The following is a 21,062-nucleotide window of genomic DNA, read 5'->3' as shown; positions in this document are numbered from 1 at the left end:
GTACAGCACTATTTCTTATAGTGAGCCAATTAAATGAAGGAAAATTGAGAGATAATTTGTTGAAACATTTTGAAATCTCGTCATTTCTCTGAAATAATGAAAAAGTATAAACTATTTGTCAAGTTGAGCTCAACTGGCACGAGTCAGCTTGATTACTTACCTTCGAAACTGTTGAACAGGTTGGATGCTATTGTATTTTCATATCATATCATTTTCTCATGAATAAGAATTCGTGAATTAACAAAAAAAAAAATAAGAGTATTTTGTAAGTGCACTTCTCGTTTTCTGGCGAAAAGACATGTTGTACTGTTACGCTGACAATATGAATATAAATGAAATTAAATAGCAGATGTCGTCATTGTGTTTGCTAGTGAAGTGAAAACACAGCATTTGACGTACAATTTTACATTTTCTTCGAAAATTATGAATATAATCCGCTCAAAATCACACTCTCTGCCGAGTTGAATGTCGTTTGACTCAAAGTCTTGGCGCACATAACCCGCAGCAAATGTAAATATCAAGTGGCATTTTTTAAAAGAAGTTTTTCTTCGGTACAGTTTATGATTTTTCGGATGTCATTTCAAGTTTGAACACAGAGACAGGCGACGTCATTGAAAGTGGAAAAATGACCACACTCGAGCTGAAGTGGTTGTGAGTGAATGGCACTAAAATATTAAATGCGAACGAACGAAAACGAATTTCTTTTTTGTTCATTCATTGTTTAATGTAGTCGGAAATGAAAATGGCATAGTGTGCGGGTTATAAAACAGTTCTCTTTTGGCGTGTATGTGTGCGTTTATATTTGTACAACTGAGTCGCAGCATACAAAAAGGAAGCAGAATATCTCGGACATTCAATTAATCCAAATAAAAAAATATGTGCCGCCGTGTTCCCTTTTACATTTTCTCTTCGTTCTTTCGATGTTTTCTTTTTCCTCTATGGCATCGGATACGATTTTTTTTGGTATTATAATAAAATGCTTGAATGAATTTTATTTCTTGAGTAACAACATACATATACAATATTTTTGTTGAATTTATTTGCATTCCATTTTGATCGTGTACATATTTGCAAATGAGAAAAAGTTCTTTCGACATTTCCACTTTAGATGTTTTTTTCTATTTCTCACTCGCACTTCAACTTAAACACATCTCTATACATAACGCTACTCTTTGCACAACCACCTTTTTGATTCCTTTTTTCTCTTTTCATATTTGACGTGATATTTTTTTTTTACTTTTTCAAATATTAAACTGGATATTTATTTTTGTTAATTGCGGACCATTCAGACGGATTAAAAACATCTATATTTAGATTTGAGCTTTTTTAAAATGTGTGCTTTTTTTGTTTCAAAATTCTGTCAATGTAATATCTATGTCAATTGTAAGCTATGTTTTTTTAAAAGTTAAATGTTTTGAGTGAGTCTTTAAAACGCTTAATAATTCGGTTGGTTTTTATTTTCATTTGTTTGGCCTATCAAATTTTACAACAAACACGAAAGACGAAACATTTATGAATTTATTAGATGCTAAACATTTATAAGGATTGATAAATTTGTTTAGTTTGTGAATGCTGTTGAATACATATCGGGCGACATGGAACTATTGTTATGGAACTGTGACGGAATTGCATTATTTGGAAAGCATTTTATGCATTCACATCACATCAAAGTTTTCTTGCTCATTTAAATTCAATGTCTTGTTTTAAAAACACACGCGTATGTGTGTGCGCGCGCGCCTTTTTATTTCACAATTGTTCAAAGGGTATAAAATGTGTGAAGATTAATGGTTTCGATTGTAACATCTGTGACTACGAATTGGCACCATCTTGATGGAGCCGTTGAATGTTAAGTTATGATAAAGAACAAAAGAGTCATTCTTTTATTTTCTATTCCGTTAGAGGTGGGTTTAATATTAACAAGAACCATTCTCGGAAAAGGAATGGACTTTTTTCTCTTTGTTATTATTTATTTTATGCTTCAACATCATTTGATCTATAATTTCAAAGGATTTCTCTAAAAAAAAATTCTTCATATAGGTACTCAACGATTTGAGCAAATACTTCCTTTGCAAACAAGTTTCAACCAGATTTACAATTGAATTTCTTTCTTTTGTTGTGTGCAAACATAGACAAAAATTCCATCAAATTGAAACTTGAAATGTATGCCGGTTCGATTAAACGTCTATGTTACATTGTTTTTCTAAATAAAATTGATATCAGAGCTCTTTATGTCCGCTTTTATCTAAATAATCTAAACCTTTTCATAAAAAGGTTGTCACGTTTTCTTACATAGCATAAATTATCTTTGGTAAAATATGTGTTTTTAAAATCTCTTTTTCACATAACATTTGAATTTGGAAAACGAAAAATTAAAACAAGTGATTTATTCTAGAAAATCGTGAACTTATCAAAACGTCTAATCAATCAAAAAACAGAAACATTATTCCATGGTATCTTTCGATCGGTCATCGGTATCGTCCTAACATTTACTCTCATTTCATCGAAATTTTGCTCATTTACCAAATTAAATCATGTTGAGTCACGATTTACAAATTACTTCTAATTTAAGTGTATCTAGAATATTAATTATAGTATATCATTTCATGTTGACTATGATTTTTATATGAAAATTGAAGTCTTTATTCGTAGGGATGCTACTATGAGGCCCATGAGAAAATGACATGATATCAATGTGAAATTTAGTGGAAAAGAGAGAGTAGCTATCCAATGTAATACACATTCAATTAGCAACACATTTAATTGATACTGGTTGTTGTATTCGATAAATACTATCATGTCTCTCTCACTCTTTATCTCTCGTTATATATAATAATAATATTATTTCTCGTCCATATTGAGCATGGAACGTTTACCGTGCACATCATTTTGATATAATATTATTTTCCATGGGTGATTTAATGTTTGTTATCGTTTTATTTCTATTTTATTCAAATTCAATCAAATGCATCAATAATTGACGATGTTTACAGTAAATCCGATGTGATGTTACCGTTTTTATCGCCGAGCTTTGTAATTTCCGTGGTGCGTGAGATATCGCGGGCTGGATAATAAACGCACGGATCCTGTGTCGGTGCACGAATTCGATTAATGCGTTTAATTTTTAAACTTGTTCCATTTCGAAGATTGAGACTTGTTCGTTGCGTACCGTGTCGCGACAGACGACTGCTGCTTCGATTTCCATCTCCATTGGAGTATGAGCTGTCCTCTTGTACAATACCGTCGGGTGATTCGCGACCGATACGTCCCTCGCAAAATAACTGCAGGAATATTCGTTTGAATTTTTCACCAAATATCACATATATTATAAAATTAACACTGCTGTTTAATGTCACAAGTAAATTCGAAATTATGACAATTTCCAATGGGATTTCATCGAAGAATGCTTCAACAAAATTTGCATATAGTGCCAATGAGTTGAATAAAATGAACACCACAACGACACATAGAAGCATTGTTGCCAAACCAATTTCACGACGTTCAGTTCGTGACCACATTTGTCGTTCACGATTCGCTTTACGCACTTGTGCATAAATCATTGTATTGAATATGAGCAAACCGCTGAATGGAATTATGTGATTCACAACTAATGCGCTCCAATGGATATAATACTTGATGTAGGCAGTACTCGTTCGTAACGGTGTCATTCGCGTACAATAGATTTGGCCATAATCAGGATGTTGATCGCCGCATGACTCGATTTCCTCAAAACGAATCAAATTATACAATACCGCAACGACCGTACAAAAAATCACATAGAACTTTGATCGGCCATACGTGCACAGTGCTCGCTGAAATTGAATTGGAAAACAAGTAAACAAATAAAATGAATTGCATTGTATTGATTCGAATGAATTGTAAACATTTTTAAAATACTAACCGCCCTAAGAGGATGGCATACAGCGACGAACCGCTCCAAAGAGACCAGCAGTGTTAAATAACAATTTGCCGTCTGTGCAATTACCGCCAATGTAAACAGGTATTTAATGATGCGCGGATATACGTTGTATGTGTATCGAAACCAAAACATACTGCCTCCAGTGTCGTCATAAAATGAATATGGATAAATTGAATGAAATCCAAACAGAAACATCGATGTAATAATTAAAATGATATCGCAACGTGCCAACGCAATAAGTAAATAATTAATGCTCGATCGCATTTGTGGCCGTGACAGAATGATGAGCGATAATGAATTTCCGAGGATGCCAACCATGCCGACTAAATTTATTAAAATGCCGCTGCACCAGAAGTCAAAGTCAATGATCCAAGATGATGATGATACGGTCATATTTGTTTCAAATATTGGAGAATAGCATGGATCATGTTTTAATAATGCCGATAAATTTTGTGTCGAATTCACACCATTTAAGTGATTAAAAAACAGATCCAAGTGTTCGTACATTGTGTGTTGGCGTTGACAGTCGGTGACCTGGGCATAGGGATCCATTACCGTATTCAGTATATCAAAACTCGAACTTCCCGTGAAGTTCGGAGTCTGCGTTTCAAACATTTTGGCTGAGCTGTCTTTTAGTCTCTTTCAAATTGCCTATTTTAAAATGTTTAAATAACAAATTTTCCTTTCACCATTCAAATTTCAATGTTTTTTTTTTATTCTTCACAATTCATGTTTTTGTTTGCTCAGATTTTTCATCACAATCAACACAATTACTTTTTAACGCTTTCATTTTCGAAACTATTTTAATTTAGGGCACATTGTAATTATATTGATTTCACCACAACAATGAATGAATTGACTAGATTTTAATTAATGTTCACGGTTTTCAATTTCAGCTTTTATTTGTAGGCCGGCTCACCGCTAATTCTGAAAACAAACAAAAAGTAGGATTAATTTAGACACATGTTGAACGTACTAGCAAAAAAAAAACATTTTTTACAAAAAAAGGGTTCACACAATTCCTTCACCTTCAATGGTTAAAAGGTTAAAAGGAAGTGAAAAAGTTCAAATGAACTTGCATAAGTTTCATTAGATGAAAATTTAATTGATTAACTTTGTGAATAAATAGAAAATTATCGAAAAAGTTTGCCAATCATTCGTAATGGCCATTCCGTCCTTGAAGCAATCCATATGAATCACAATGTATTGCATGCAAGTCAACCAAACTAATTAGAAAAGTTTGTTGTTTTGAGATAGAGAGAACCTCTTTCCAACAACAACAAATTTGCGCGCATTTTTTTTATTTTGAATGGCCATCACGTAGTTTTTGGTGCGTTATACGCCAACGCAACCGCATCGAGAGTTTGCCGGTATTATGCAATTCAATTGTCAGCCGGCCATTTCCTTGGTCACATCATGACGCACCGTGACACTCATCTCTTCCTTCAACTCATTAAATGGCAAAATGAAAAATGTGTAAACATAATAGAATCAAAAAGCACATTATTAAATGCCCCCTCCCCCAAAAAAAGCGTTATTCGAGCTACAATTTGTTTAAAAATGTAATGCGTTGTCTACGCACAAAAGTTCAAAAATGCCACTTTCATGTATGTGCAACAACCGAGTCCGGCGAACCATGAGCCTTCAGAATGCTTTAAGCTTTGATGAAGAATAGCAGGCAGTTGTCGGCATCTTTTCTCTTTGATTTCCTTCATTCACTGAACTCCTTATATCTGATTACATTAACGTTTCCATTGAAAAACTGTAAATTTCCGTCAACTGCTCAGCTCGTTATTCATTGAAAACGCTTTCGAAAAGAGAAAATAATATAACCATTTCATATTTAGAGTGAGTGCAAACAAATTGTAAAATGATGGCAGTCTTTGTTTTTGCTGCTGTATTTGCTGTGAATGTTATTACAAAAATCTCATTTAAATGGAATTTTTGCTTTTTATCATATACTCTTTTGCCACTTTGTGAATTTTCCTTACATCATGGTTATTTGCCTCTTTAAAATGCTCTTTTTGCAGCAACATCACTTTACCAACCATCGTATATCATACGATGTACTTGTTCATACTCTCTCTGTAGCGGCGGCTGTTTACTTTCACTTGACAACGAATAATAGTCGTTGTAGTCGTTTTCGATGGAATGTTCGTTTTGTTATCGATTTGCACAGCGAATTTCTACAATATAAACCACTCGTTCTGTATGTTTTTTTCAATCATAATGGTTTCGTTAAATGCACATAAAACGATTTTCGCTATAAATGGCTAGACATTGGTGAAATTTAATTTTGAGTTTTTTCTATCATTTTTAAATAAAAATTGGACGTCATTTATTATAATATTATTTCGTTTTAGTGAAATTTCTTTGATTTTCACTTTGGTCAAACGATTTTAGACTTCATTGTATCAAATAGTATATTGTCGCCTCTGCTCCCCTTCGTCGTGGCCATTTGCCGGGTTTTGACCTTTTAGATGCGCAATTTATTGTGCGACAGACAGATGGCCTTTACTATTTCATATTTCTTTAATAAGAAGATGACCTTTTTTATGATTTTTTTATAGAAAAATTATCTGTTGATTGACTCTTACTAGGGGAGAGTCACGTAGGTTGGGCCGTCACGTAAGTTGGGCCAGTATGATATTTTGACATATGGCAATTGGCAACTATGATGTTTATATTGTCAAATTGTTCTCTCACTAGGAGCAAACTTTTCATAATAAACGGACGTGCTAACTAGCACTCCTTGTATTTGAGCCAGAACATACAAAAATTTTCTTTTAAAAAAGTGATTTCGAGAATTTTCAAAAAGTGAAAAAGGTGTAAATTTTGCAACGACAGAAAAAGGTGAATATAACATTCTCTCTATAGTTTTTCCTCTATTTTTATATTTCGAAGGAATTTCGAACATATCTTGTGTAGAAAAAAAATATCACGTCATGTCAAAATGGTGCCGAGGTACGTAAGTTGGGCCATTTTGAGTCACGTAGGTTGGGCCACTATAGGACGCTATGTTTTTCACAGAGAAATCCATAGAAATTTCGAGAAAAATCAAATGGAATGTTCTGGAAGCTCATGGAAACACACCGAAATCCATAGAATGTTCTAGAAATTTCGAGAAAAGCCAAATGGAATGTTCTAGAAGCTCATCGAAACACACCGAAATCCAAAAGCACTGTTCTCACCTCACCAGAATCAGTTGCCTACCTCAAAGATAGACGGCATAAGAGAGATGCTAGGAAAAAGAAGAAGGAAGAAGGCACAAAGAAGCGACAGCATTCACCGCAAAAAGAGTCAATAAAAAAGCAAATATAGCCCGCACGAGCCACCGCCTCAAAGAGGAAATCGTCGTCGTCAGATGAAGACGTGGATTTCTGCATGATCTGCATGCAGATTGCAGAATTTGCCAGCCAATTTGACCAAATACAACTCCATCGAGTGCAAACAAGTGTCAACGGCCATTCCATTTGAAGTGCGTCAACATGACACAAAGTTATTTCACGTGCAAAAATTCCGACTCAGATGCCGATGTTAGTTCTGAAGAAAAACAATGAATATTTGATATTTTTCCATTATATTTTCATGGTGAAAGCCTTTGTTGTAAATAAATCAACCTTAAACACTTGAAATCTGGCATTTACACTTCATTTTTTCCAACCTCTTCTCAAAATCGGATACTGGCCCAACCTACGTGACAAATTTTTTGGGGGCCAAGAATCATGTGTTCGGAAATTTGATCATAACTTTTTTGTTTCTGAAGCAATCAATTACTCTCTTCGGCAAATTTGTAGCCCGGAACAATACCTTTCCGACGGTATATAACTATACGTAATTTTTATTTTGAGTAAAAAAATTTGGCCAAAAAATAAAACCCGGCCCAACCTACGTGACTCTCCCCTACATTTTTTAGCCCAGCGGCAACCCTTCAATAATCAAATAGACGTTAGAATCTTGACAATCAAAATATTTGACTTTATGAAAAGTATATTGCCCAACATCACACAATTTACTTTTCACATACAAACATCACTGCAAAATAAATGGTCAAAAGTGAATTTACATGCAAATTGAGAGCTGGGGGAAAGAGCGTCAATTCTATTACCTGAACAAATTGAAAATTTACGTAGATGAACGGAGACACAGAATGGATGAACAAAACATTAATCACACGCATTGTAAATGACATGAAGATATTGGCTTCCTGAATTTATTTCATTGAAATTATTAAAATCAAAATTGAAACTCAATCAACATTACAATATATGCACAAAACAATAAATGAACAAAAACGGAAATATGATTTCTTTCGGCTTTATATCAGGGTAATGAACACAAACAATGCATTAAATTATATGTAATTTGTTTGTTTGATTGATTCAATTGTGTAGGTAAAATATTTTGAGTGAAAGAGAGAAATTTATTATCGAATTATTATTCAATGTTAATCAATAAAATGGTAATAATATGAAAGAATAAAAGAATCAAACAAACTGCTTGCTCACAAAATAAAATGTAATCTATAAATTTTATTTGTGTGCATTAATGTTTCGCATACGCGACTGATACCATATGACGCACTAATTGCATCGTTTATTGCGTATTCACCATGTTCTCGCATAAAATGTGATAATTGGTTCGAAGAGCGGGTGTATAAAACGCTAAGAGTACATTCCCATTATCATTATGATAATAATCGGACTTAATGAAATCGAAACTAAATATTTCGTGTCTTTATACACGCGCAACAATTGAGTAAATTGACTTCGAACTGTAACAAAACAGTCGACAATTATTTTGTCTGGAATTGACCGGCGGGCTTCTCTTTATTTACATTTCGGAACTAAGCGCCATATAATTATTATAATCGATTTTGAAAGTGTAAGCACAAAATAAACATTTTTTTAAATTGATTTCATTCTTGGCACCACAAACGAATGTCGATTTCCGAATTTCTGGCCATGGCCAGCACGCTGCAGGAAACAAAACATATTCAAAGTATATTAAACATCATTAACGATAAATGTTTCGTGAACTAAAAAAGCTTTGTTTATTTACTGATTTCGATCGACTCGTATTCTCTAAGAGAATTTCTCTTGTTGTTTGTTGGTTTGTTTGCTTGTTTGTTCCTAATTCGAATCCAATCATTTACTGGTGTTTTAGATAATAATAAATAATGCAACATTTCACATAGCATACACTTATTTTCGAGATATAGATGTGTCCGCTATGGCACCCACATCGTAACTGAGAGAAAAGTCGACCATAAAGAGAAATTAATAGTCTACGAACATTTAAGAATATTTTACGTAATTTCAACGAATTGTTGGTACAGCGCAATAAAATTACTAGAAAGCTTTTATTCCACTTAGAAATTTTAGGTAATTACCTAAATATTAATATTTTCACTGCAATTCGATGTTGGTTGATGCACAACACACTATATTTAAATTTTTTCAGCCCGCTAATTCAAAAACAAAACAAAAGTTGAACATTAATTAAATTCGTAGAAATGAATCTGATCTAATAATCAACTTTTTGTTTAAAAAAAACAATAAAGCTGTTCCATTCAAATTGTACCACAGACGCAGGTGCTTTATTCCGTAATCCTATTTTTGCGATATGTTTCAACCCATTGAATGTATACCGATAAACTAAGTCATTGAGTCAAATAAGATTCAATTCAAATTGCACAATACAAGCAGTGCACAGATGCAGTAATGGATGTTGTATTAAAATAACACCATAAAAAGTAATAGCCGATCGCCGGTTATTGGCTCGACACAAATACTTTGTTTTACAACAACCAAACAAAAAAAACCTGGAACCAGTTTGTGTGCGGTATCCATTTGTGTATGCCTAAAGCATGATTGTGTGTGGCACGTAGTGCAATTACCATTTCAAATTTTAATCCATTTCCTGCATCGCTTTTAATAGCCACTCAGGGCGCTTAATCTTCTCGTGTTAATAGATGCCATTTTTCTCTTAATCTTAAATCTACGCGGATGAGAGTCAAAGTGGCCTGTGCTTTTTTTACGAATTTGTAACTTTAAAAAGCTGCACATTTTTCGTAACTTTTCAATCTATATAGTCCCGTTGTGTTTTATGTGACATAAAAAAATGTTAAATTTATACCTAACATAAGCTACTCTCACCGATAGAGGTATTAAAACTGAAAATGTATTTTTTTTTCTCGCTTGCGTCAATTTAAAGAACTTATTTCGTGTGTGCATTCGTGCAAAATGTTAAATGATTTTTCATCAAAATGATATTGTTTCAACATTGTATTAGAGTGAATGGTTTTCATTTTGCCCGAACCGAATGCATTCAATATTACAGCTTTTTCGGTCAATTATAATTTTATTTATTACGGATCGTGAGTGAAATGTGAAACATGTGCGCAATTCATTATGTCCAAAGTCAGAAAACTGAAATGGCTATTGATTAGCGACCGTAATTGAAAATAGTTATATCACGTGGACACGAGTAGTTAATCGGGTACGTGCATTTTATGATTGTAACAATAGTATTGGCGGTGATACGTGCGTCAGCATATTGCATAATGGGGTATTTTTGGAAAAGAAAATCAATCCCATAGTCATATTTTCAATTTCAATAGTCTCTGATTACAATTGCGTGTAAATATTTTAACATAGAGAAGGCAGTTTGTTTTAGGAACACTATACTGAAGCTTATACAGTGAAGTCGTTAGAAAAATGTTCATCAAAATACATGCAACCATCCATTCTCCTTAAAAAACAGTCGCAATCTCCGTATCTAATATCGCAATCAAAATGTTATAATCAAAGTGAAAATGCGTCTTATTTATTTAACAATTTAACGTTACTGTTCCTGGTGATGATGAAGACGATGATACTGCTATATCAACACATTCTCACACCAAAAATATCGCGTAAATTGCCCAAAATGGTTTGAACCTACAAATGGCTTTTTCATGTAATGAGATGATTAGGCAATCACTTTTGTTGATTATTTCGTTGAACTTGATCGTGCGGCTGTGTTTATAAGTGGTTGCCAATTTTCTCCATGCATTTAAGCCAGTTTGGTGTTTGTTTTTAAGACAATGGATATGATACGATTAGGCCTCGATAAACAAATGAACATAACTTTGCGTAAACGTTGACTGAACTGGCAAAGTAAAACAGAAAGACAAAATCGAAGATAAATATTTGTCTTTCATGCATTTGCAAAGTGTATCCATTATCAAATTGTTTTTTTCATTCAAAGATGGTATCGTGAGACCGAAGTTGTTTGTGTACATTGTTTGCACAACATTCTGAGCTTTCAAAACATATCCATTTCGGTGACAAAAATTGAAACTAAATGAAACACCAAGAGAGTTAAATATGTGAAAAAAGGGGGCAATTTAATTCAGACAGTAAATGCGTGTTGCTAGTAGTAAACGTTTCAGATAGTAAATGCGTTTCAAATGACAGAAAAGAGCCTTCATGCATTAAAATGGCCACTGAACTTGATTGAAACATTTCGCAAAGGTCATAGACAACTGTCAAAAAAAAATGAAACGAATGCCATTCAGATGTGAATGTTATTTGCTACAATTTTATTTGGAAATTGGTTATAAAATTTGCTCCAGGACCTCGTCCTGATTAAGTCATGTATGATCACATCACAGTGAAGCTTCAGTTAAAGTATTGTCTGATTTGAATGCAACGAAAACTCATCGGATCTCACAATGAAATCCCTTTGATTTATCAAGCGAAGGGCTTCAAAGGTTGTGCTCAAGAGCATTCTGAAATGACGATTTGCAATTCGCAAAAAAAAGAGATCAAAGGAATTACACACCCGACAAAGTATGTAGGCATGTAAGTGTACGTGAATAAATGGAAGACGGGCTTAACATTGATTAAATATTATTGCTATGTTGTAGGAACGTGCAACACGTTCGATAAGTTCATGGATAAAGAAAAGCACAGGCGGATATATTTGGGTGAGTGCAGTTTTTGTTCGTCGTTCATGTGTCTCATTTGACTTTGGTCTTGGCACTGTTTGCCAAAAAACCGAATTACGAAAGGCTGACAACTGACTTTCGGCACCGCATAACTCGTACGCTCTACATATATATTTTACGATCTATGTTCGTAACACAAATATTTACACAGTTTGAAATGAAAATGTGTGTCTCTCTCTCTCTCTCTCTGTGTGTGTTTGCTACCAAGTTTATATGGTGGTTAACATTCATTTGAATATTGAATGTTGTTTATGAACTGAAGTGGTGAAACAAATTTCACATATATCACATATATGTAAAATATATGAGCCGAAATGTATTTTATACATAGTGATAGCATTGGTTATGCCATTTTACCGTGTGCAAAATGAAATGCAAAAATTTATTCGAAAACTTTGTGATGTTCAAAAAGAGTGCCTATTGTGCATTTCTTTACAGTGTCTGTATGCATACTATTAACAACAAAATGGCTCATATTTAAAGCGCTGAGCTGACGAACATCGTCTATCACCAAGAATAATTGAACATTTTGCCAAAACATTATCGCATCGTGAGCAGTTTGAGTTGATTTTCCGTTGTTAAAATGAACTAAGTTGGTTGTGTGCCCTTGACTCATGCATGTCACTCAATTTTCATGAAGTATGTGACTTCATTTTTCATATTTTGTAAATTGTTTTATAGTCATTTACACGAAATTCAACTCAATTTGATCAGTTTACGAAATCTTTTCGGCGACAATGTTCGAAAATAGAGATTTTTCAACTTCACTTTCAACAGCATATCATGTGTCATCTTGTCGTGTTATTAAGCGTATCGAATAGAACGCATTGATTTCATATGAAATTGTTGAAATTAATTTGATTAGCGTTTCATGTCAATCATAATTAACCTCTTATGTAAAATGTTTGGCTAATAAATTGTCAACGTTTTTTTGTTGTATTTTTATTTTGTTTTCGTCGCTTTAGAGTATCGCATCTCGTTATTTATAGATTATTCGATACTTCTTTGTAGCACATTGAGAAAGGTAGCAACAACAGCAGTGCCAAGGGTGGCACAGGATTAATTTGAAACATCAAAAAGAACCACAGAACAACGATTGACATTAATGTTAAACCGCATTACGATGTAACGTCAAGCAATTTGTTGCTACGGCATCAAAATACAGCAGAAAAAAGAGCGATAGAGAAATACGCCATTGCAATATCAATCATAATATATAACAATTGTGGAACAAAAACTTCACTGATTGCAGCTGTTTCACACGATATTGCGTCGTTTGATTGCATTTGAATGTTATGTTTGTGAGTTCGACGCTTTCGCTTTGGGACAAGATTACATTTTGGCGAGCGCTGATACGGAACGGTGCGTTCTTTTTCCAACGTTCATCGAAAACTGTTCAAGTGCATAATTTGTGCAGGAACTTTTTTTTGTGTGTGTTTCTGTGTGCATGGAGTAAAAAAATGTAAACATAGTCATGGTGCGCAGACATATTGAACGCTTAGACACTATTAGGTGTTTTTGTTTACACTATGGATTCTATTTCTGGCTACTCCCGATAGAAACATTCATCGCCAACAACTTTTGCCATTATGAAACAACATCAATCTCTTTGCTAATCATTCTATATATACTAAAACATATTTGACGAAGCACCACATTCAGTTCAAAAATTTAATACGATTTTTTGTTCATTCTATCGCTTCTTTTTCTCCCAGTGCATAATGTGATTTTTATCTTAATGACTTTTGATGTGGTACATTTTGAAAATGTGCTTTTATTAACTTTTCCAACGCAAATGACACAGAAAGTGAAGCGTAAAAGTGAAAACCTTTAACGAAAGGTCATTGTTGTGTCAACGACTGCTTCATTAGCCAAATATTTATTGTGATAAAAAAAGAAGTGAGTGTGGTAATCGTGCTGCGCGTGGTGATATTGATTTTGTGTGGTAAATTCGTATTAATATATTTCGTGTTATTAATTAAGCCAATAAAGCTATCATCGACGTCACTGATTCAAAGCAACTATCGATGATAAACTGCTGCTACATGAACACTCATCAAGGAATAACTGGGAAAACCTTGAAAATTTTCCGCTTCTCTTGTTCGTCATGCACAGCGCTTGCTTTCTGCAAGTCTTATTTTTGGATACCGCACGCAGCGCACGAATGTGTATTTGTCGTTGAGAGAATGCGCTCATAAATTAAATAATTAACTTCAGAATCTCAATGTCAACGTTTCACAATTTCACTCTCAGTTCGGCGAGAATTTCATTTCGAAATTCGAACAAAACACAACAAATAAATCAATGTGAAAAATCTAATAAACACGGAGACTTTCATCTCATCCGGAAAATTTAGACATTCTTTTTATATTGGTATTTCAAGCAAAACAATACTCTATCCCGATCGAATAATTCAAACGTAAATCACTTTTAAGTGGAAAGATGCCTATGAACACATAGCGTATCTTTTTGGCTTACATCCAACAACTCTTTCTACTCGTATATTGTTATTAGTTTTAATACATTCAATAAAATAATGAAATTAGGTACGTTAATACGGCGAACGATGAGCCGTAGATTGTGTATAAACAATACAGCAATGTTGTGCCTATCCGAAAATAACATCGATAAATTAGACGTTGGCAAATATAATTCGTGTCGTTTGACTGTGTAAATAGCAAAATACACATCAATATAGAAATGTTTGTAAGAGAAAATATCTTAATTTCTGTTTCTTTATCTCCCTGCACGTCTCAAGTATTCTATATCACACTCTATCCGAAAGAGTTATGAATATTGATGTGGTCAGTGTATGCTTTTGTTTTTCAGTTAAGTTCAACCAAAAACTTCGTTTTGTTGAAAATTATCAACATTTTGCAATTTTAAACAATGCTCTCACGATAAAACTTTTGCTTCATTGTATGGTTTTGTGTGAGATATAAACTAGGGGGTAGACACAAACTAAAAAACTAAAAAAACTATGAAAAATTAGCAATACTAAATCCCGTGTCTCCCCCCTAGCTCGATTGGCTATTGAAAGTATGAAAAAATACTATACACTATATCATTCAAAAATTTGATGAAAAATTAACACAGAAAGTTAGCTTGAAACTAAACGTTTTTGCTTCGTAGAAGTTTGACATAAAATAGAGTGAAAATGCACAATTTGTTTTCGGAAATTAAATATGCACAGGATGTTGTACAAATGTTTGCAGCTGTTCACTTTTTTCAATGCTATATTGTCGATCACAAAAACCAATTTTCCCGTCACTCCTTACAAAACAGAAATTTTAAATTATTTTGTCGGCCGTCGATGGGATGCATGTTCTGGACAATCGTTGAAGCATTTGGCTTCTACCACATGAAATAAACCACGAATATTTTTTAATATATATTACAAAAGCTTTCATTTTAATTTCGAAACAACAGTTTTACTGTCGAGTGGTGCGGCTTCAAGTGCGGCAATAGCTACAAAACAAAATATTAATTATGTAAATGCATAATGAGTGAAATATTGAATGAAACCATCAACCAACCAATTGGTCGCCACTTTCAAAACTATGCAAATGGGATGTGTGCCAAATGGATGTTGATTTTGGAACGAAAATGCATGTCGTTTCTGGTTTTGTGTAAGCAAAAAATATCGAATGAATATGGGTGAAATCAATTTGAAAAGATGCCCAATTATCGTAATATCGATCGTTACAAAAGTGAGAACAATGTTGAAAAGTTTTTGGCATCGTTGTTCGGCCGTTTTGATTTTTGCTTTCTAGTAAAGTAATATTGATGAATGTAAACCATTACCAATGGAATACTTTCGCAAGGTTTCAACATTCCAGAAACGGAAAAGTCATCAAATAAACCACGTTTCATTATCATCAATTAGCGAATATGTTGAATTCATTATTGAAATTGATTCTCCATGGAGACTCACCCACATCACAGTTGAACAAATGTCAACCAAATTAAAAGTGATGCTATCTATCTTTCTAATATTGAATCTCACAGCGCTGTTGTTCAAGAAATGAATATAAAAGTCTGTTGCAATTTACCGATTTTCAATATTTTGACATTTTATTGATCGGAAATTTGAGATTTAAACTTATCGCATTATTACGTTATAATGAGTTGTTTATTTCGCTTGAGTTAAGTTGATTACATTGCGCTGATATTTTAATGAATTCATAAAACCATTAAAAATTTGAAAAACTAATTATTATTCTCTCAGCTTGTTAGAACTTTTCTGAACATCTCGAATTTTAAATAATATTTTATTGAAGCCCAACAATTTAAAATGCTCAACAACAAAATAGAAACAAAGAAAACCACCAAGTAACTCACAATCTCTCACATATTGTTAAAGTATACACAAAAATCTCTCACATGTTGTTAATTTTGGAATAACATGGTGTCAAAAAATTATTTCCGAAATACGCAGGCAAATCAAATATTATTGTAGGAAAAACCGTCTATTTTGATTCGTCGGCAAACAATCAATTTACGTTTGGATCAATGTTATTGAAATTTAAAATTAAATTTACATCTTGCGCATGCTGTGTAAAAAAAGGTACATGCAAGAGGGGCCGTGGTACACTCATACAATAAACAAATCAATTTGGTTTATTGGTTGCTTTGAAGAAATTTGCATCAAATTCCAAACAGGTCTATCGAAACCATGCTAAACCCAATTAGAAATTAAAATTGTAAATCGTAAAAATTCATTGAATTGGAAAAAATCGATTCAAACACCCCAAAAAATGATTGCCACATAAAAAGAAAAGTCAATTGTTCTACGTCTTTATGCAATGAAAAGACAAATCATATTTCCTAAGGCGATGATTAAATATTTTATAAATCACGGGAAAAAAATTCCGAATGACATGCCCAAAACTTCTGAAAGGATTAACTGGTGACAATTGTCGTATGTTTCCTCGTTCGCTGACTGTATATCATGCCAACTCTCAAAGCTACACATAATACAACGTACCAAGTGGACCCTTCAGGCACATTGCCATTTAAAAAATGAATGAAAATCGATTCGATTGTTCGGCTTTGTGTTGTTCGTCACACTGTGTTTAGGCGCGCACTTGAGGCTAATCTCCATGAGAATGAGAGTAAGAGACAGTAAAGTTATCGAAGCATCACCCTTGTGACCGTATCATCGAGTTGTAGTGTCAATCAAATGAATAATGATTTTCGAACGTGAATAACCTCAAGATAAAGGGACTAAAACAAAATTTCATTGCATCGCTTATTGAGCGAACCGAAAAAATTTGTTTTGACAAAATGTTTCAACATAATTTTCCATCACTCATTTTGCCGTGATCCATGGCTGCTGAATCATCACGTGCATGACTCGTCCCTCTGCTCTATTAATTTGATTTTTACAGCACATATGCCAAATTCATGAAATCGCTTCTGATAATTTGACATATCAATGGTATCAAAAGCGATTTATCATCCGTTCAAAGTGAGCGTTCTTTTAAAATGGGATACGGATAAAAAAAAGTTTCTTTTGTATTGTGTAGAACGAACTATAAAAAATACGGAAAAGGCTTTTAAAACTAGTTGTCTCGAATGTATAAACCATGCTGTACAGATAACAAAGGCAATTTTAGCTTGAGTTTCGTGGGTTGGTATCAGCAATGTTGACTTATCTAACAAAGCATTTGGGATGGGCAAATGCGTTTAAAAAAAGATCAATGGAAAAATTTATGTCACGCCAATTCAATGCTTTTAACGAAAATTGCATGCGCATACATACATCTTATATGAGCGTATCTGAATTGTGAGTATATGTGACTCTTTTGTTGACATTGAAATGTGTCGGCGGACTCGATGCCATCAAGTGAAGTGTAATCAAAAACATTTGACGCATATGCATGTACAATGCGTGTTTTTTGTGTAGCTCTCTTTCTGAGTGAAAGAAATCACGAGAACGTAGATTTTCTTTTATTTTAAGCAAGAGATTTCAATTTCATTTCACGAGGACGTTGTTTACTTTTGTCAAAACAGATAAAAATGGGTCCGAACTTTTATATGATACGAAAAAAAAAAGAAAAAAAATCATCGAAATTGTCGTCCATACGTGTTTACATTTTCTCGAGAATGTGTCATACACCAAATGTTTATATTTCTGACTTCGATATAGTGTGTGTCGAATATCATAAATTTTTGACTTTCAGACATTCTGACACATGCTTTTCACGCTGTATGGCGTCGTGTAAATTGTAAACATAGTTTATTCTTCATTCCGGTTACCATTCATGAAACATGATTCGCATATTTGTCGCAAATACGCATCAATCTCTTCATATTTTTTTGATTTTTTTTTTTTTGGAATAAAATTGCGACAACAATTGTACCACTTACGGAATCGTTTCATCAACTATGCATGTATTCTCTTCTATCCATGCATTGACCATCATCACATGCACAACATTTGGTACTCTTCCAACTTGAATCATTCAGTTGGCATGAAAAGATTATGTCGAACAATTTTTTTCAGTGTGCGAAAAGTGAATATTTGCGATTTTGATTTGAACGAGCTTAATAGACTACATTTTTTTTTCAACAAATGCATGTGACAATAATGTAGATAAAACGTGCTCTTTTCAAATAAAATCCAATATGGCTTTAGCAACAATTGACAATCCATCTAAAAAGAATGTTACCATATTCATTCATATTTGACGTCATATTCGATCGATCCATTTGTGATTTGCTCGAATCAACTGAAACTTGGCTTTAAGTCTTTAATCCAAACACTTTTTGTCTTTTGACTTCACTCAACTTTTTTTTCAACTGATGCTCCTTTTGTATAATGGATTTGCAAGGACTTCCATTGTCAGGTGTTCAAAATAAAATCCGGATTATTCTGGTAGTTTTCCATTTTAATTTGATGGCAAGTGAAATATGTTGTGATGGTGACAAATTTTTTGCATTTGTAAAAAAAATTACATGAAAACTTTCCCATGTTTCATTAACCAAAGAATCGAATCATTAAAATGCGATTGCACGTGATTCTGAGTTTTGTATTCGTTTCCGCTGGCACGGAATTCAAAAGAAGCAACTTTTATTTTGTCGCCGGTTCTCAACAGTTTGCGTTCGTAGCGCAACAAAAAAAAAGCGTTTAACAAAAAAAAATTGTACGGTCTCACAATTGTTGCTTTTCGATGCCTGTTTTCATTTCCAGTCTTTTCTTTTTCAAATTCAATATGAAACTTTTTCATCCGATGCATCCAACGAGCACTGAAGCATGTTGAGCATTGATAAATTCCGGGTCACTTCATTAAAGCGGCATCGTTGCGTGCGATTATGTGGCTTTTCAAACTTCATTTTATCGAAACTTTTTTACACTTGTTGCTTTAACGATTAATTTCCATATAAATCGGTCTCTTTTGACCAAATTGATACACTTCACGAATTTTGTTTATGGTTCCACTGAGAGAATTTCGTTTACATTTCGTTTGAATGTATGTTCATGTTTAAGAATAAGAACTTGAGTTCATTTTATCGAGTAGACACGGTTATTTCAAAGCCTCCGGGGTCTTTCATTTGAAGTTTCAATTTCAAAGTCATTCATTTTAGTATATGCCATTAATAAGATTGATAGGTAACTTTTTTTTTCAATGCCACTTTATTTCATCTAGAGTATCTTTTTGCTATCTAGATAGATGGTGCCATGTGCAACGGATAAAATAATTTAAGGAACATGAAAATTACTTGAATTTGTAGCTGGCAAAATGAGAAGAATCTGTGCGCTTGTACATAAATTTGCTCTGAAAGTATTATCATTGATATATTTTCGCGGAAATATTTATTTCGGGATGTAATATTAGAGATAAATTGCCGTCATTTCACATCATCTACATAGAAACACGTACTGTTGGATCTATATGGCTATATGGCAGCTATATATTTTCGATTAAATGATAAATTGTAAAGAACCGTATTTATTCACATTCTCGCATAGCTTACAATAAATATTATATGCACAATGTCTATGCTGAGCATATGCTTTTGGTAATTTGAGATCGTCTTGAAATAAAAGAATATCGTAAATCGAATTTTTGCATCTTCGCACATTTTCGGTTTTTGTTTTTTTGGGCATCCTCTTCAGACAACATGAAATTGGTAATTTCGAGCTCACATTTCGTTGTATTCCTGGCAAATGACATGAAAAAAAACAAATTACAGCGCAAATCATATGGCGAAGCGAAGTGGAAAATTATTATCGAAAATACGCACAGAGAATGTGAAGACCAACAATTTCCGGTATGTGACTAAAGAGCTTGAATTATTACCATTGCTTTTGGTGCATCGTTTTCATTGAACCTCCCATTTTCACATCATGTTGTGGTTTTTGCTTTGACTTCAATTTCGCCACTGACAACGTTCTGGTGAATACAATAAAGGACAGAAAAAAAGAGACAAAGAGATAGTGGGGCCAGGGGGCATAAGGCGAAAAGAGAGATAAAAAAATTGTAAATGGAGAGTCATTCATTCCGGCACAATTTCATTCAATTATGCATGTTGTGAATTGGTTCTGTAAGCGATGTTATTTGTGTGGCTGCTTTGCATGCCTCAATATCTCCTGTCTATCTGTTGTTCTCACTGTTTACAATTCCAACGAAAAATGGTTGAAAGTACATACATGCCGATTCTTTCGAGACGTGAATTGCGAAAATGGGAAATGCTATTTAATTTTATGTGCAATGTTTAAAGTACAAAGCGAAAAAAAAACAACAACAAACATACAAACATTTCCTTTCATCTCACTTTTTTTCAGCAATATACGAATTCACACCACTTCAAAATAAGACCGAAATATATTCGAAATATGTAGAAAGAGTCCATGGATAGCTAAACCCATAATATATTATCGTCTCCGTTCGGCATCTTTTGGGTAATTGTTTACCGTACGATACCGATGAAGAACTTTTCATTTAAATAACAATAATACCAACCAATAGCAAATAAATCGGATAGGATGTAAAGCAAGAAAAATAGAAAAAGCAGATTTAAAAAATGGAAAACATTTGAAATACCAGTGAATGGGTGAAAGGTTAACAGATACATGCTTCTTTGCATGAAAAAATTTGCACTCTTGTTCGTCATGCACAGCGCTTGCTTTCTGCAAGTCTTATTTTT

At 33.5% G+C, this 21,062-nt stretch overlaps 1 protein-coding gene across 2 annotated transcripts in view; it reads right to left on the bottom strand.

The window, feature by feature from the left end:
- Nucleotides 1–1,048: 1,048 nt before the first annotated feature.
- Nucleotides 1,049–21,062, bottom strand: part of LOC116349207 (FMRFamide receptor) — a 33,006-nt gene continuing 12,992 nt past the window's right edge. The window contains exons 1-3 of one of the 2 annotated variants that reach the window (XM_031780542.1): nt 5,908–5,933; nt 3,899–4,843; nt 1,049–3,809 (exon numbers count right to left, since the gene is read on the bottom strand). In XM_031780542.1, coding sequence (XP_031636402.1) covers nt 2,985–3,809; nt 3,899–4,531 — 1,458 coding nt within the window. In that variant the 5' untranslated portion in view covers nt 4,532–4,843; nt 5,908–5,933 and the 3' untranslated portion in view covers nt 1,049–2,984. Of the gene's footprint in view, nt 3,810–3,898; nt 4,844–5,907; nt 5,934–21,062 lie in introns of those variants that run through there. The other variant, XM_031780541.1, reaches the window with a different exon arrangement.

Source organism: Contarinia nasturtii, unplaced genomic scaffold (assembly GCF_009176525.2).
Source record: "Contarinia nasturtii isolate CC-2019 unplaced genomic scaffold, AAFC_CNas_1.1 Cnas_scaffold_2806, whole genome shotgun sequence".
NCBI lineage: Eukaryota > Metazoa > Arthropoda > Insecta > Diptera > Cecidomyiidae > Contarinia > Contarinia nasturtii.
The sequence above is the reverse complement of the archived record's forward strand: the minus strand, read 5'-3'. Positions and strand labels throughout refer to the sequence as shown.